The sequence below is a fragment of the Pieris brassicae genome, chromosome 1 (genome assembly GCF_905147105.1).
Source record: "Pieris brassicae chromosome 1, ilPieBrab1.1, whole genome shotgun sequence".
Classification (NCBI taxonomy): Eukaryota; Metazoa; Arthropoda; class Insecta; order Lepidoptera; family Pieridae; genus Pieris; species Pieris brassicae.
Genome location: NC_059665.1, coordinates 22,875,460 through 22,895,120, shown reverse-complemented (window position 1 = coordinate 22,895,120; position 19,661 = coordinate 22,875,460). Strand labels below are relative to the sequence as shown.

At 34.7% G+C, this 19,661-nt stretch overlaps 1 protein-coding gene across 5 annotated transcripts in view; it reads left to right on the top strand.

Annotated features, from left to right (window-relative positions):
- LOC123715997 (protein PALS1) overlaps positions 1–19,661 on the top strand; it is a 91,108-nt gene that overhangs the window by 33,209 nt on the left and 38,238 nt on the right. For all 5 annotated transcript variants that reach the window (XM_045671482.1, XM_045671567.1, XM_045671654.1 and 2 more), the window contains 3 exons: positions 10,001–10,113; positions 11,544–12,184; positions 13,786–13,914. In XM_045671482.1, coding sequence (XP_045527438.1) covers positions 10,001–10,113; positions 11,544–12,184; positions 13,786–13,914 — 883 coding nt within the window. The remainder of the gene's footprint in view (positions 1–10,000; positions 10,114–11,543; positions 12,185–13,785; positions 13,915–19,661) is intronic.

The following is a 19,661-nucleotide window of genomic DNA, read 5'->3' as shown; positions in this document are numbered from 1 at the left end:
TGGTGACATAAATTATATACAACAAACAATTTATATATTAATTATACTAAACATATAGATTCAAACATTTACGAAAGGGAAATTCCATAAAAAAATATTAAATACGATTTATGTAGGGTGTGCTCATGATGCAGGTGATAGCAGGTGAATAGCGCTAAGCTAGGGATATTCTTAATACTCATTTTTCAAGCATATTCTGCGATGGATTAATCAAGTCAAAGCTTAAACACCGGTCGTTGTTTGGGCTGCGCGAGTTCATTGCATAGTTGGTCTTGATGTGAGGAACGTGAAACAATTTTTTTACTAAGAAAATTATTGGAATCTATATTCTATAGTTAAAACACTTTTGAATAATCACATGCATCTAAACTTTGTTTTAAAATACGCACAACTTGTTTGATGTATATAAAACTAATTAAGAATTAAATAAGAACATTTATTTTTATATATAAGAACTTTTTGGACCCCGCCAATATAGGTAGCAGAGGCCTATATGCCATTGATTTTTTAAATAGTTTTCGTATTCTCCACATAGTACCTACGAACCATTGTAAAGAATCGTAAATCCATTATGATTTTAATATACAAAATTTATATAGAAAGTACCTACGATATAAACCTGGAAACACCCTGCTTATCTTAGAATTCTACACGCATTACACTAATTAGATTATGTCAATCAGTAGTTATTGATTTTAACCGGAGAACTGAAGCCGTACTTAATCAAGTGTACGCTTGGGATAATTGTTTACCACTGAAGGAAAGTAGGTTTTACAATACATAACTGTTTTTATATGGTTGATATTTTTACAACTGGTTTTTCTATGTAATTTTTTATGGCTTTCTGTTGTGTAACTGTACCATAGAGTGGCGATTCGATGTAATTGTTTGATTTTCATATTAAACGGTTTCCTTACTACAGATTAAAAATTATAGTCTACAGTATATTAATTAAAATCTATTCATATTATGTTGATTTATATTTTGTATCAAAATTACATTGTATACGTTAGAATCAGCTGTGTTGAGACAGAAAAGGCTCGCCCTGTCTCTTACGCACGGATGTGACGTTAACGTGATCGGATCGCCCGCTTCCGGCAAAACCTGTAATACTTGTTTTGGGTTTGCCATTCAGGCTTTTGTTTGTAAACCGGCGAATGCATTGTTCAAACATTTTGAATATATTAGGCATCGTATACATCGGTCAGTTCTTCTCAGCCTTATGCAGTACCTATATGCGTTGTGATATTTTTTGAGTAAGGTGTGACGTGACACAAGGTAGATTTAACAGAGTATGGACTTAGTCTTTCCACTATTAATGGCTTTCCTTATTTAATTCAACCAAATAAAAACAAAATTTATTAATTAATATTCGTACGTCCCAAATCAAGCGTGTAGAAGAGCGAGGAGTGCTGGCATTGGAACTTTCCACCACTATTTTTGCCAAGTGTTTGGTTTAAAAGGAACTGCTACCATTTTTACCGTGCTTATCGTTGAGCACAATGCTATACTTGAAATATTTTTTGTTTACATCATAATTTAGTTGTCATTAAAAAAATTAAGTAATTACATATAGGTAATTTTTAAGGCTAAATTAGCCTCCAAAAAGCTTCGTGAGCTCAGCAAGGTAAGAAGGTACATCACTCCGAGCCACCGCTTGCAACTTTACTAACGCGCAAATTCGTCCCCATATGGAGTACTGTTTTCACCTCTGGGCGGGAGCTCCCCAGTACCAGCTCCTTCCACTTGACCGTATTTAACGAAGAGTGGTTGGAATCGTCCACGACCAATCCCTCTCCGGGCAGCTTGATCCCATTGCGTTGCGTAGAGATGTGGTGTCACTCTGCATCGTCTAGAGTGGTGCGGACTAATAACTGCAGTTGAGTTTCATCATCGGACGTCGAGGCAGAATACGAAATTCCACCCGTATCACGTCGACGTCCGTCGTTCCACAGCTGAGCGTGTTCTCAGGCAGTTTTTGCCTCGCACCACCACTATATGAAACCAGCTCATTAAAGTATTTCGGAACCCATTAGACTTAGGGTCCTAAAGGTTGGCATGCACACGTGAACCCACTGGCATTGAGAGTATCCATCCCATATCAGTTAACATCCGGTGAGCCTTCTTCCCGTTTGCCCCTGTTCTATAAAAAAAAACAGCTATTTATAGCTATAAACTAGGCATCTATAATAGGAAGCTTATACCTACCCAGCAGAAAATACCCACGTCACGTGTCTGCAGCACAACTTTCATATTGAATAAGTTTTCCTCGGAAAAGTTTTATTACACCCGGATGTCGAAAATACCGATTAAACGGTTAACTATATGTAACGGCGACTTTGTTATCTGTATGTATAAATTGATTAAACTTGTATATAAATCAATAATTATGCTTATATTCTAAAGGGTTAGATTGGACATTTTGGTAAACAGAGCTTTGAGGGCATGAGTTAGACAAAGTAATTAATGCTTATCTTAACCACTAGGGGCGCTGTTTTAGCGAAATACTTGAAGTTAGTGGTTATTCTTAATCAGAGTAGGAGAACTAGACGAAGTCGTGGACATCCCTAATGGTATTATATAACCGATCAAAAGCTTACGAAGTATGATATATAACAAACGTGAGAAAGACCCGAGAACAGTTTTGTCTAACACAATGTCCATTGTTGAAGGACTTTACAAATATGAATGTTACAATGTTCGATAAAATCTGGGCCAGAAATATCTTCAAAGTAATGTATACTCGTAGTCTATATTTGTATTTGAAAACACGTCGTGGCTATTATCAAAAAATGTTTACAGCAAATATTTAAAAAAATGTATGAATTGAAATCTAAAGAAGATACGCTAAAGCCAAAACGCATAGAATTGGGATTATCTAAAGAGGAACAAGCTAAAACAAATATATCAAGATAAAACAATCTGAAATTTATTTAATAAAACCTAGTTTGTCGGCGCTGATAGTAGAACTTTTGATAGTTTAAGTCTTACTTAAATCATAAACAATGCTAAAAATATATAGACATAGACACTTCATTTTATATAATTATAATAAAAGCCTTTTATTTCAAATACTTAACATTTAAATACATTTATATTTCTATCAACTCATTGTTGCTAGATATCTGTGTGCCCTTATCTGGCAAAGTCCTCTTCCAAATCCTGCAATTTCTATCTGCGCTGTTCTACTCTCTACCATTTACCACCTCCTATTTCCACACCTGCTATTTCCTTAATCTGGTCTATCCTTCTTAATTGTCTTCCTTTTTTGATACTTTCTTGCACCACTTTTTTGTTCCATTTGCCATGTGTCTCGCCCATTTCCACTTAAGTTTATTTATTATCAATGTGACATCTGCACATGGCAGTAATACAATCGATTACTTAAACGTATTTTTTGGTTTAATTAGATTCATAAACTAGATCTGTCGTATTGCTCTCCAATTCGTTATTTGCAGCAAGATATATGGCAGAGTTCAGTTTCAAGGGAAGCTAAGCTATTCATTACTAACGGAATTTATAAAACAATGAACATTATTGAACACATCACACATTGTTGGATATCACGTCAATTGAATCATGAACAGTACAGGGCTGCCAATGTTCATCTCTAGTTCATCTCTCATTTATGATACGGTACGGGTACGCGATTTAGATATACTCCTCAAACTACAACTAGAAAGTATGTTTTTTAAATAATTGTTTAATCTTTAAGCCATACCACAACCTTAAAGCTGGCTACGCACCTACAAGCGTTTTTTTTTAACAGAGGACAAACGGGTAGAATGGAGGACATGGACACGCAGTCCCAGGTGGATCGCGAGTGTGTTTTTGTACTTTTTTGGTGTTGCCTTGGACATCCAAGGGAAGTGGTAAACGCCTTACTTTAAGTGACCCGCCTGCTCGTTTGCCTCCTATTCCCTAAAAGAACGCGAAAAAAACCTAAATAAATGTCACCATAAAAGTTTTTCACTCGGTATCCCATATAGTACACTCATGAAAAGAGTCTTTTATTCTCCAAATACAACGTGATACAATCCTGTTTTAGATCTCTTTATATCACAGCGTTTAGTTTTTAAGATGTTATTTATTAATCTTAATCCAAACTTATTAAAGTAAGGCAACCCTATAGAAAGCCTGGTTTATATTCGCTTCTCGTAGCCCTGGGACTATTGTTGCATTGTTAAGCTGATGCTATATTGACATTAGTCGGTTATAACAATGTGGACTTTCACTTAACTCTTAATAAGCGTGTACAATTTAGAGGGTCATTCAATAGTACACGCGTTTATACGGAAACGCCAAAGCTAGTTTTAAACTTCCTGTAAAATTTGAACAATTCTCAAATGTATAGGTGCGTACTAGTATGTACATGGAAAGTCTAATTCCACAGTCATCTGGAAGAAAAAGCCAAATTACAATGAAGGGCTAAGCAATATTACACTGAGTTATTACGTTGTTCGTATGCAACTTAGGCTGAAGCACGACCTCATATGGAATACGGTTTTCATCTCTGGGCTGGTGCTCCCAAATACCAGCATTTTCCTTTTGTCCAAATTCAGCGAAGGGCCTGTCGAATTGCAAATCTCCAACGTACTACTGATCGGCTTGATTGTCTTTGGCAGAGACATTGCGTCTCTATAGGTTTTCTACAAAGTGTACCATGGTAACTGTTTTGAAGAAATTTTCGAGTTGATCCCTCCTGCCTCGTTTCAACACCGTACAAGCCGTAGCAATTCAAAATTTCATCAACATCACCTTGATGACTGGAAGTCTTTCCAAATCCGCTTCACAAGACGTTTTCTTTTATGAAGGGCATCCAAATTCAACTAACGTATTTCAAAGGAAACCACCTTTTCATGAAATGATTGCCCATATCACAAAGTGATCACTGGAGATCGGTCGTTTTAACCGACTTCAAAAAAGGATATTTTGTTTGTGATCTGTGAAGACCACTTTAAGAACCGATTTTGATGATTCTTTTTTTGTTGGAAAGAATATACCAAGGGTGATACCGCGTGAAATACCTGATGGTAGCATCCCAAAGCACCCGAAGAGAACCTTCGCAATCAGCTCAAAATAAAAAAAAGTATCGAATGATTATTTTCTTGTTATATGTATATTTTAATTGACATTATAAAATCACTGTTAACCTAATTTTTTTAATGATTCAATTTATATATTTTCCTGTTGATATCTATCATGGCGCTGTGTACCAAAACACATTGCTCATGCGATAACACCGATTTGATTACATGTAAAACAAAACCTAATTAGCCTAGATTGACGTATAGTGATAGTGGTAATTGTGTGTATTTTTAGAAACTATTTTATATGTAGGAGTCGTAGTGGACGTGATTTTAATAGAAAATCTACTTTTAGTAACAAACGCAGCTTTCTAATGGTGCAGAATTTTTTGGTGTGATAACATTACAAACATACATACATCAACACAAATGTTTTCTCTTTATAATATTAGTACAGATAAGCGCCCTGAATTTTGCGTATTTTTTTATAGAACAGGGGGGCAAACGGGCAGGAGGCTCACCTGTTGTTAAGTGATAACGCCGCCCATGGACACTCTCAATGCCAAAGGGATCGCGAGTACTTTGCCGGCCTTTTAAGAAGTGTCTTCAGTCTTTTGGGGTTAAATTTGACTAGGTTTAGTCTACCCTAGTCCGAGACTTTTGACTTCAGACACAAATTTGTTCCGGTACTCATCGAGTTGTGTTACAAACATGTATGGTATTTCCAACCTTATTATATGTTAAATAAAAATAACTAACAAATCCATTTTATAAATAGAAAATTCTTATTTAACAATAAAACTACTCTTAATAAACCTATTACATTTTTTAACCATATTAAGATTATGAGATATAAACATTACACCGCATTTTATCCGGGATTATTTTTTATAACTTTATTCATATATGTAACCAAGTTCACTTATGAACGTCAACAGAAAAGATGTTAAATTGATTCTAAATTAACATTTACTACCAGTCAAGGACGTAGAACGAGCAACGCTCCGCCACTCTTTTTAATCGCCAAGTTTTGATTCATACAAATTGTTTGTACTGGAGAAACTTAATCATTTGAATCGTCAAATTTATTTTAAAAGCTTCATTGATTAATTAACGAGAGTTTTGAATTTATTAGAACTAGATTAATTAGAACAGAAATAAGAGATTCTTGATTTATTGAGGTAACAGGTTGTCAAGTCGGTTTTAAATCTAACACGGAAGTGACATGCTACCTGTAGCAGGTACCTGACCTAATTCGGCCTTTGTCAGGCGATACTCACTCGAGCGTCAATTGCCTATTTATAGGTTCGATGTAGGGGAAATTTGTAGCGGATATGTTTAAGTGTTTCGGGTTATTTTGTGGAATTTGATTTACAGTGAAAATTATACGATGAATCGCTGATGACTAAATTTAATAAAATTTCACACATATGTTCACTGCTGGTGAACGGTTTGGAAATAATGTATATAGCTAGTTCTAATGCTTTTTAGGATAAATAACCAAACAATTGTCTAAGCACATAGTAAAGATGTTTTATGGCTAAACTTATTTATTTTCAATTTCAATGGCAATTTCAAAAACACAATTAAATCTGTATTATTTCTTATTATGTCAATGTCAATGTCAAGTACCCATTCTTCAATGATTTAAAGTAAAAGATTTCTTAAAAAATAAAATTTAATTTTAGTAGAATATATATAAATAGCGAACCGACTAGTCACTACAGATATTTCTTAGCGTGATTTTTAAAATTTTTAAGCATTAAAAATAAATAAAAACACAGTATGCATGCAACACAAATATATTTACATACACACAAATGGTAAATATATACGTAGGCAAAACACACCATAAAAACATAAACCTTATTAAGCACCTGTATGTTTATATAAAGAAAATATTGAAATTTGTATTTTTTTTTTCATCATATAATACTTTTTATTCATTCTTATTAAATTTATTTTTAAATCTTATTAGAGAAAAAAAAACAAAGATTCTCCCTTGACAACATTCTAAGGCAGTTTTTGCCGCGCACCACTAGTATGTGGAACCAGCTGCCCACTATACTGAAGTATTTCCGAACCATTTCGACTTAGAGTCCTTTAAGAAAAGAACGTACCAACTCTTAAAAGGCTGGCATCGCACTCGCGAGCCCTCTGTCATTGAGAGTATCCACGGGCGGTGGTATCGCTCAACATCAGCCTTCTGCCCGTTTGCCCTGTTATATAAAAAAATAGTGTAATGATGATATTTGTTTAACGAATGATTGTGTAAAAACTTCTCAATTCTTAAATGGCCGGTAAAGCCCAGTTGCTTCATAATAAAAACATCTGAAACAAAACTTCTATAGTCTTGAAATAACTTTTAGAGTTTTATAAGTAATCATTACGAACACAGAAGTACAAAAAACGATTGACCTACTTTACAGTTTTTTGTTTAAGAATCTGTAGTTAACCAGTGTATAAAATATGAAAATTTCATTCGGTTTCCTACCATTGTGTCACTACGGTTTTATTTTACGTATCTACATACGCGGAGGAAATTGGAATGCTGGAAATGGTCCCAAAGCAGAAGTTACAGCGACTCTTTGTTCAATACATTTGTATTGCAATAGCATAATAATGTATATTATCTGCGTGTATTTGTTGTTGTGTGAAAAAGGTTTGTTTTTGTTCACTCATGATTAAATCATATAGGACCACGTGACCTAAGTCCCTACCTACCTATAGATACAATATACGGTTTATTTTTGTTTCGTGTGTAGGTGTGTGTAAATTTTAGCCATTTTATCAGCCAGCTTATAGCGAATTCTCTAAATAAAAATGTTACTACATTTGTGATAAACATTTTCCCTCTGTTTTGTCACTGAAGTACTTCGAAACTAATTGACTTAGAGTCCTTCAAGAAATGAGCGTACTAATCCTTATAATGCTTAGCATTAGGTGAGCCACTTGTCCCTTTGCTATTCGATTCTATAAGAAATTGTAATGTAATTCAAATGTCTTATGTTTTCGTAATTTGCGTAATTCGCTTACTCATATGTCTTAAATGACATTCGTGTTCATTCCATCAGCTTCCCGAGCGGCAGCGGGCGGCAATAAATGTAAGCCGGGCGGTATTAGGCTGTAATCATCCGCTTCGTTTGACAATATTCTAGCTAGACCTTTACGAATACTCTGCAAATCCTTCGACGAAAATGAATTTTAAGCTAGACTTTATGTTATTGGCATTAAAAATGTCGTAATTATACTTGACGATTCTTTAGAAGAGAATATTGTTGCAGGTCTAAAGGTAAACCTCACAGACATAGCGTGAACTATCACTCCCATATGTCAGCACAGTTTTTGTCTCTAATTACGAATTATGACTTAATAGGACATTGGGTTCCGTTAAAAATATCTCCAGCAGAATTATGTACCCACAGAGAAGGGTGTGTTTAAAACCGAAAGAGCGGGTCTCGCAAGGAATTGCGCCCCGGCTCGCCCATGAATATTGTAAATAAAAATATTACCGATGCAGCCGGGGCGTATTTCGCGACGCCTGCCATTCGCGAACTAGTAGAATTAATTAAATGTATATTGTTTTTATTTTTGGAAAGAATGTGGTATAAAAAGTCCCTGGACAATATGGCAGGGGAGTAGAGGGTTATAAATTAATAAAAAAAGGGCGTGTTTATGTTTGTTACCTTTTTTTTTAATGAGGTGAATGCATTTCCGCACTGAGTGTGGGACTCGCTCTAAAAGCCCTACCCACTAAACCCCTCCCACCAATCAGGTCACTGTTGGGGTAACTTGGGGTCGCGTAAGCATTCTACCAAGAGACCCCGTGACTGGCTGCTAAAGCAACCATCTTTCATTACATTGCAATCGCCTTACAAGTCTTACAGTCTACAGTAGGGTTGCAATTTCTTGCACCCAACACGTGATCGCCGGCATGTTCTCGCTCGCACATACAACGCTATGTGGTGCATCGTCACATGTGACAGATTTGTGTCCAGCTTTTCCGCACCTATAGCACAGATTGCTACGGTCCACGGTGGATGAGCAAGACGCCCGTGTATGTTTGTTACCCTGGGGGCTTAGTCAAAATGCCTGTTTACATTTAGACTAAACAAAAAAATGTAAAGGATTGACGTTATGAATAATTTATTTGTGTAAAAAAATTAACGTATATTCTTGTCATATGCTTGCCGGCTAAATATTGAATGGATATAGCGTCAATAAATTTACACAACCTGTTACACATGTACAAAGTAACAGTGTGGAACACGATGGACAAATTTAAAATTCTAAACCGTTACATAAAGCGGTGAGCACACTGCGTGACTTCACGCGTCGTCGCGCCCTCCACTCCACGCTAACCTTGGGACATTGCATTCTGTATATAAATACTATATTATTCTAAATCTATAAACCATTTTACGTTTAAATTTAATAATGTAATAATTATGATAAGGGCTGATAACTGTCAGGATCTAGAAAGATACGAATATTCTGAGTAGAAACTTACTTTGTTTAAATGTATTTTGAATGCTGGATGATTTGTATGGAAACAATGATTTTTGTGTAAATGTTTGGCTAGTCATAAGTTGAGGCTTATATACAATTTGCACACGGAAGGCCTGGAATTGTGGACTGAGCATCAAGTAATTGCGGAGTATCGGATATGTTATTACAATGAGATTTTCCCACGACAATGATTTATAAGACAATTGATTTTATTCTTTTATCTTTAATTCTATTAACATAAGATTGATTTTGCATTGTCCACGTCATGTCATGGAAATTATGACTCCCCCGTCCGTCGCTGACCACGACTGCCGTAAAGCACTTGATTTAATAAATTTACTATTAACAAGTTTTAACATTAAGTTTATGATCTAAGCCTAAGCAAATAATTATAAATCTAACAGCTTTCTAGATAAAAGCTGTGTAATTAAATTTCTATATTAATAATGTGTGTAACGTTCCAGACCGCGGCGCCGGTCGGGTTCCAGCATCGTAGTGGTGGGAGCTGACGAGGAGAAGAGACCGCCGGATGACGGGCCAGACATGCTCACCATGCTCTCGCTATCTTCAGATACCGGTTAGTTTCAATTTAGTCATGGTAAATAACAGTATTGTCATTAAAAAAAAATATTATGTTGATTATAATATCAAACGAGTTGGTTCGGAATATATGATAATTTTTTACCCATCGGAAGTGTAAGGAAGAAAGTTGATTGTGACTTTATAAAACCTGTATATAAAAGCAGTATAATAATAATAGTTTAAATATAAATTTGTCTTATGTAGTTATCATAACCACAACACTGGGAATCCTAGTGTGGATGCCAGTGCATGGTAAAGTAAAGCTTAACTCAATATCCTGTATAATGTGTATAATAAAGTTTCTTTCAATAATTTATTGCACAAATTGTTATGGTGGTACAATCGTTCGCATATTCTGCCACACATAATGGCGTGCAAATTTGTTAAAACTTAAAAGGAATTTTACAATTTACATTATGAGTCATATTGTATCATACATATCGTAACATACGTTATCAAATTTATATTAAGTATCATTTCACGCAAATAATATTTTTTCTAAAAAAAGTACATTATGTTGATTTTTAAAAACTCTAGTCAGAAGGACCTTGATTATATAAGGTGTTTTGTTTGGAAATAAATAAACTCAATAGTTGTTACAATTTTAAATAGTTACAAGGGTCTTTGGAAACCATAACAGTTAATGAAGCTATTATTTGTCAGATTCGTCGTCTTTGACATACGAGTGTCATACTTAGCGTACCCGCTTTGTCTCGAGTCCTGAATCTTACACTTTGTCTTTGCTGTTTTAATCGTACAAAATCAAAATAATATATAATAATAACCAAGGATAAATGTTCGATTATTTGAATAAAATGAGTTAGTTGTTACGTTTGTCAATAAAAGATTGTAACAAAGTTCTAGACGAACGTAAAATTGTTTTATTTTTAAAGCCGACAAGTACGTCGTAAGTAGGTAACTTTTCGTGTTTATCCAACTTCAACCCGAAGATGTTATTTTTAAGGATTCATTTGAAGGACATAATTAATTTCGAATGCAAATTGGTGCTTGGACATTTTCTTTTCGACTTTGAAAAATTAATTAACGACGTCTCAACAAATAGATAATTATTTTTGCTGACATTGAGTTCAAGTGCTGTGAAATTTGATAAATTGACGTCGTGGTTCAGTAGACCTTCAAGAAATAGACAAAAAATGTATTGTTACGTTTACTAATTATGCTTTATTTGTTTAATTTGGAAAAAAAGGACAGTTTTAAACATATTTAATTGTATTTTAGGCCATGTGATATTTGCTTTTGCTTTTAGAACGTTTTATTTATGATTTTTTGTAGTATTGTCTCGGCGGGCTATAAAGGTTCATACAACAGATATAAATGTATCAGTACCATGTTATTATAGTATCTTATTTCTTTTGTATTTAAGTTTTCTCTAGAATCATTATTTAGTTTTCTTTTAAATTTCAGGACCTCACCGCGAGATGGCGGTGGACGTACCGGACAGTTTCATCGCGAGAAACAAAACACCTCCGCGCTACCCTCCACCAAGGCCTCCTCAGGTACGCGCCCGAACAAGGGACGAAGAACCTCTCCTATCATCAGGCGGTTCAGGAACATCCTTCGGGAGCAAACAGAGCACCGTTCTCCAAAGCCTAAATATATCTGGTCCTAGTTCTGACGGTTCCGGAAGCTTCAAGAACACAATCGAGCTCCTTTCACTACCCCAAAGTTCAGATTCCCTTAGCTTCAGCAGCAAGAAGAGCAAGAACTCCACCGAAACAACCAAATGCGATATGCTATCCGATAGATCGGAGTCGGTAGCTTCAAACGCCACACACAATCTGAGCGATCACAAAATACAACTCCTGATATCGAATGGCGACGACTCTCTATTGGATTGCAGAGAAGGTGTCACCTATTCGGCAAGGACGGATTCGGTTCTGATCAGAGAAGCCGTATACGCGTCGTATAAGCTACCGCCAGGTTTCGATACGACTCCAGTGTTGCTAGGAAGAGAAGTGGCAGTTGATGTGCCGGACAGTTTTGTTCAGATTGTGAAAACAACGCCAAAATATCCCCCAAGCGATAGAAAGAGCGTGACGTCCCAGGTAATGCACTGCACTGTCATTGGTGGGGGCCATTGGGTTAGATCGCAAGGTTAGTTTTGTATGGTATTGGTGCTTCTTGGACCTAGAAATCTATAATTAATGTCGATTGATTTGAATTTGTATATTATGACTGTCGGTTAGAACTTCTACATTATCCATTTAAATTTATTTTCTGGGAAGTATAATTAGTTAACCTGGTTTATGTGTGTTACTTAAGTTAAGTTGAAAATGCAACATTGTCCTGTTATTTCGTGGGTTTGCGGGGCGATGCAAGACATTACTTGATATTAAATTAAATGAAAAAAAAATCGTCTTTGTCAGACTTTAATCACCAATATTATACATATTTGGTACCTGTTATGCATATTTGCTAATTCGGAGTCCTCGTGTTATGTACTTAATATATTTATATGCAATTGAAAGAAAACAAACCCGTCTAAGAAATATTAAAACACTTTTATTATTTGCCATTACCAGATGTTGCATATTCACGTAGAAAGTTACGCTTTTTGATTTTACACTCACATTCTTTATTGCAATAACGCGAGGTGATAAACTTACTTTAATGAAGCTTATTAGATGTTTACTAACATAGAGCAGTTGGGCCAGCTATGCAAAATGGATATATATATATATATATATATATATAAACAAAACGATTGACTCATTTCAATGCGATAATGTAATGGACCGTAAGGATGTTTGTCATACTACATTAAGGTGTAAATTATTAAGATATATTGACTAAATTTAATTCATAAAAACTAAGATATTCTACTGATTTGATTTAATTTTGTGTTTTTCAATTGCTTCATCCATTTACTAAACAATTATCATATCATCAACACGACACCTTTGCACGAACGCTCTTTCTATTTGTATTCTTATCATTAAGATATATGCATCAGCCATTACTCTTCCAACAGATGTCGCTATTTGAAATTTTTTTAGAGTTAAAAACTAAAGACAGATGGCGCTGATTTAAAAAAAGTTCTGGTTAATATTTGAATCATTTGTATGCACGTTTTTCTATATTACTTATGTAATTTATAATAATGTATTTATGTACACCTATTATTTAAAATACTGGGTTGTATATACTATGAGAATGATATTGCTAATAAGGTAAATCATGTTTATTTTTCAGAGGATTCTTGTATGGTTGTATATTACTTACATTTAGTTTTTGCATGTCTTGGGATATTTTCAAGGGAATTTAGCTTATTGGATTATGTATATATCATTTGGTTTTATATGTTGTGTGATAGGTTCGAACATTAACATAATTGTCTGGGTTTGGAAGACATATTAGACATTACTCATTCTAGTACACGGTACACGTTGTAAGAACGAGTTTGCTCAATTATTGAATTTAAAAAAAGCTCGTAAAAGCTGGTATTCTTCTTGCTAGCACTGCTTCGGTTTAGAAGGCAAAGTAGACATAGCGTAAATGTTAAAAGTCAATAAATGTTCTCAAGTATATATGTGAACTTATGAACCTCAGTTAAACCTACATTTACATACCATTTATGGACTGGTTTAAGAAGAATAGCCAAGGGACACATAGCCGTTCACTCTGTACAAAAATAATCATATTACAGCAGATGAATGGCACAGCGAAGGGCATCGCTCCAGCGGTACCACCCCGGGAGGTACCCAGGGACGCACCCCCGAGGCCACCGGCTCACGATGTCACCAAAGAACAGATGGAGTCTATCAAGAAATACCAGGTTTGTTTAAATTTACTTAAGATTTATATTATAAGGGGAAAGTGTAAAAAAATTATAATGGATTCATTTGCAATGTGCTGGTCTTATCTTGCTTTCAGTTACAAAAATGTTATGTTATTAACTTTAGGTATTCTTGTAACATGGTGTCGAGACGTATTATTTAAACACTCGTTTATACACACTTAAGTTTTATTAATTGTGACAATTGCATGCCTCATACAGACATTGACCACATTGTTTTACGAATCACCGTAAATCATTACAGGAAAGAATTCCGGTCTAAACCTATCATTGTCGAATAATAACGATAATCCTATTAATTCTCAATTATAATGAACAAAATTTCTATCTCAAAACAATGTGGATGATTATTTAGAAAAATAATTGTATCTTTACGAATATTAAACTTAATAAGATTAACAATTGAAGTTACCAGCTTATTTGTAGGAATTTTCGGCATCCGTATTAGATCTTTTTTTATGTAAAAGGAGGGCAACGGGCAGGAGGCTCACCTGATGTTAAGGGATACCGCCTCCCATGGACACTAACATTGCCAGATGGCTCGTAAGTGCGTTGCCGGCTTTTCAATTAAGTAGTACAAAGATTCACTACTAGCTAGTAACTTTTGCTTACAAATACCATTCATAAAATTCTTTTAGTTTACATTCGTAAGCGTAAAGCTCATACATATTGTTTTAAATATGTAAGCGTTATCAGCAAAGCTTTCAGGAATGAAATATTAGCATATACAAATTTAGCTTTTATTTTTGTTTATATAAGCCATTTAAGCAAAAATGTATCTGTATCATTCATACGTACGCTGCACTCGTTTAATGATATTTTAATGTTAGTTATTTCTTTCTTAATACATTCTGGACTGGATACGACGGAATGGCTATTTCATTTATTGATAATAAATCAATGGCTGTCCTAATGGGCCATACCCTTCACAAGTTTCTTTCGCCATTGCAATCTCTTGCTTCTTCGAACACCAATAGTTTCAAGGTACTTGAAAACTCCATCCCACCATTCGGTTTGTAAGTTCAGTAAAAACCATGTGGTTCTGTCCATTCGAATAAAAAACATACTTTAATATATTTTATTTTATTAAACGCGGTATTTAGTATATATATACCTACCATAACAAGAGCGTAGGGGAGGCGAGACGACGGGCTCCCATTCGCCTATGAATATATAGGTTTAATATATATAATACTAAATTTATACAATAAGGTACCACACCACAAGAGCCCGGCATAATAAGACATTTCTAATAAAAATTATTATAAATTTGGTAGAAGTTATTAACATTGCCCCATAGAAGTTATAACATACAACATCTGTATAAATGTCGTACTAGCTTTATTAGCCGTTAAATTAACAGACTAGCCTTTTAACTTAACAGCGCCGTTTAACTAGCGGCCTGAAAGATGTTCAGCCAGTTGAATAAAAAGCTAGGCAAATGAATTGGATCAATGACGTTTAATTACTTGCCTAGCCTGTTGACTGTTAACTTAAATTGAATTCCACTTCCTTCCATTCGCAAACTCGAAACGAAACTCTTCTAACTGTCAATATGGCTTCGGCAAACCACAACTTTGATGGTGTTGTCCAAAGATTCATGAAAAACAACAAGCACAATGGAAGAGTGTAGTGTCAATAATAATGTGAATTTGACTTAAGCAATTTAATTTTAAACGAAATATTTTTTAATGTCAAGTTTCATATTTTTTATTTATGCCATATAAATAAAAAATACTATCGTACGAATGGCCCAAGCATAAGCAAGCCAGGCCAGATCTTTTGGGCCGTTAGTTAAAAGGCTAGGTTGTTAATTGAACGGTTAATTAGGATAGTGAGCTACGACATATACATATATATTATTCATCAACACGTTATGAGAAAATAGGTTCTTGTAAAAACCTCAGGGCATGGCAGTTAGCAGTTAGTTCTTTTGCTCTCCTGCTTCATAAAAAATATAAAAATAAAAATAATATTATTTAAATAGAATATATTTAATCAATCAATGTATGGACCATTGCTATCTATGCAGTTTTGCCATCTTATTGGTAGTTGTAGTAGTAGTGGGAATCAATAAAATCTTTGAAGGTGGTTTCGACTGCCCTATCAGAGTTGGATTTATACCTTCTAAAAAATGGAAATCTGTTGGAGCAAGGTCCCAGAAGTACGGTGGATGATGTTAGATATTTCAATTGAAGCTCCTCTAGCGTAGTCGTGAAGCAGTAGTGTCCTAGAGCGATCGAACAGCTTTGGTTAGCAGCTAGCTTTTCCGTCATAGTTTGCAGTTACTGACATACATCTGCCGTAATCGTCTGGTTAGATTTAAGAAAGTTAAAGTCTAGTCTACCAAACGCTCACAAGTAACCTTTTCGAAGTAACTTTTCGTTTGGGACAGGATTTGGCTAGTTCGCTCACCAACTGCAAATGAATCAGAAAGTTTGACGACCAGCCTATAATCTACTTTGTTATCACAAAGCATTTTGTGGTTAGTTCTAAACTTTGTTTACCCACTTAACTATGCGAAAGTTAAGTTTATTACTAGCTAAGCATGCTTATCAGAGCTTTCAAAGAGCTTATAAGAATTTGAAATGATGTTGATACAATAGTGTTGTGTGGTAGAACTTGCAAATTTTAAATTCTTCTTTAATTTGCATATTTTAAGATTATCGATATTCAGAGTGAAGGCTTAATGTTTTGTAATTAATATGGGTTTACCAAAGTTTGTTATACCTTTTATCCGTCGTCAACTAATCGGGTAAAATAAATAATTTCGTCGGAGAGAAATGCTGAATGCACGTACGTACTCTAACGTGGTTTAGGATACACTAATAACATCTAATGTGTCTGATTCGTAATTGTACCCTAATAAATTCCTTAGTCTGCGCAAAGCCGATGAAAATTAGTTTTTGTTTTTGACGGTTATAGTATCTGAAGTTTCAAGAGCTGTCAAACCATTTATTCTCTACGAAATTTGACATAATTGATAACGCTACGAAAATAATATTCGAAAAGATTTACTTTGTTAAAAGTATTTTCACCATTATTCTTAAACAAATTAAACGAATAATTAATGTTTAATATTGCGTTTTTATAGCAAAGTAAAAAACGGAAAAAATAATTTGAATATTAAACATACGTGCTCTCAAATGAGTTTTTCCGACCATTTTGAAATACATTTCGCGAAGTTATTTCTGCGTATATTCTCAACAAGTTGAAATGAACTCTAGCGAATGGTGGCTTAATTAAAATTATAACGCCTCGAATATTGCGTTATGTTTACTTGCAACTGCTTCCGACTTGGCCTCTGCTGGTTTATACTCTTAAGAGAATAAACACTAATTATAACAAAGAGTGGCGATACAACGCATGCTCTTGGTATATGTTTTCTCAATATTTTTTATACGTACGTACGTTATACGCCTTTATCCAATTAATTCTCCTAATAAGTCCCGTAATCCTTGCCAGGTAACAATAACTTTCTGCTAATATACGTATAAGGTTCTGTATAATCCAGACATCGGAAGTGGCGAAGTTAAATTTCCCTATTATTTGATAATGTTTTCCTTTGCAGTACAAATTATGTACGTTGCAAGTTGCGTACTTAAATAAATCATTTGCGCTTCAGCCTTTTTTTAGGTCTGGGCATCAGCTTTCTGGCAATCTAATAGGCATGTAAGTGCTCCTCCTGTGCTTGGGTCTAATGCGAGCCCGGTTTCTTCGCGATGTTTTTCCTTCCCCGTTCGAACTGTACTTAGGATACGTATTAAAACAATGAGATGTAGAGTATGACTGCTCATTTATTATATGAAACATAGATTAAATATAATAATAAAATAGGTTACACATGGAATACACAAATTTATACTCTTCACGTCCCTTTTTTAAAGAAAAAAAAAACAATAAAAACCGGAGCGGGATCGAACCTACGACCTCAGCGATGAGAGTCGCACGTTGTAGCCATTAGGCTAACTTTAGGTAGCCATTAGGTACTTCACAAATATAATACAAATCGTAGAATTGTGTACCTACTTCCAATGCCTGTAACGATTATTTAAATAGGATTCATTTAAGACAAGAGAAGCAATAATGAGCCATAAAAATCTCCTGTTTCAATAAATAAAAAGTAGTAAATAGTAAAACGCAGGAACTTTTACAGCGTGTATAGAGAAAGGTTAATGCACTTTCTGAAATAAGTCTTGCATGTTAAATTCTTACAGTGGGTGCGCTTGAAATAAGAGTCGCTGAACGACTAGTATGACCTTTGGCTTATAATGTCCGTTTAATTTCCAATCATTAAAAAAGTGGAATATACAGCTTCGATTTTTCATATACATTTGTTTTTTGTAATCCTAATAGCTTCCGTCAGTACCGTTGATCGGAACTCCTTCATGGGTAAAGGTCTCCTTCAGATTTTTCCAAATAACTCTGTTCATGATTTTCTTTCTCCATTCGCTTCCAGATATATATATATATATATATATATATTCCTTTTCAGGGCGCTCTCTTATTCATCCCCTAGATTCTTTCCATATAGTTATCTTTAAAGTCCACATTTTATCTGTGCATATTGCATTAAACATAATACAAAACATATGTATTTATAATAGTACTGAATTCTAGTATTGATTCAGTGTTCCAATAAAAATGGTAGTTGTAAATTCATTTGAGGGCCAGGATATTTTTTATTGGTCCTACTACCGAGATGGGTAAACTGCACCAGTTCCGAAAGGATAACACGCTTAACCACTGCTTCTAACAGCTTTTTAACACTGGCTAAAACATTTCCTTGTAGTGGTGGAAGATCGCTCAAATAATATACGTAATTTTTATTAAATGACTTTAGTTGTACTGTATTTCTTGCAACTAAGTGTTAATAATAATATCAACAAAATAAAAGGAAGGTTTTTCTTCCTGAGCCATTTCTTCCACTTGTATTATAGGATGTTGCAACTACGTGAAATTTAAAATATGAAAGTCTTAGTTTTCGTTAAATTTTAAAACAACGCTCTATAAAGTAGACGATAAACAATAATTTATGTGTTTGCGTCTCGGGAGATAACTTGCGATATTACCATACCATTTGCGTTTTATCTTTCCATAATATTTATAACTGACTAGATATATGTCGGATTTTCTATATATTATGATCATTGATCAGAAGCTTAGACCGACGCTTTGGCTCCGATGATGAAATAAAAAGTTTTGTCCCTGTGACAGAACCTTTATCGCTGGATACAGAGCTGGGTCTTTCCTCGCTCCACGAATAAGTATTACGATAGAGCGAGGAAAGACCCAGCTCTGGTACCATGTACCAGTCGCCAACTTAAATCTTTAATTAGCGCCTGTGCACTTGAACCCCATGGCCCAAGACTCTACTAAAGGGAACAAAATCGGAGTTGGACGAAAGATTATTTAAGCCGTTTATGATGATGGTGATGCAGACGATAACTGACGTGGTGAATCATCACTTTAGTTTATTTTGGAAATATGAGCATTATGTCGTTGATTATTCAATATGCATTCGAGAGCAATACAACTATTGTAGCGGTCATACATACATACATTTTATAGTACGATTTGTAAACTTTACAATTTTTCCTGGTGCAGGGTCCGAATAATGTTTACTCGACTTGACTTCAATAGTAAAATCAATGCTTTAATGTTTAATGCAACATACTATATCTCACCAACTAATAATAGGACTGCTGTCATATTTGTACATGTGT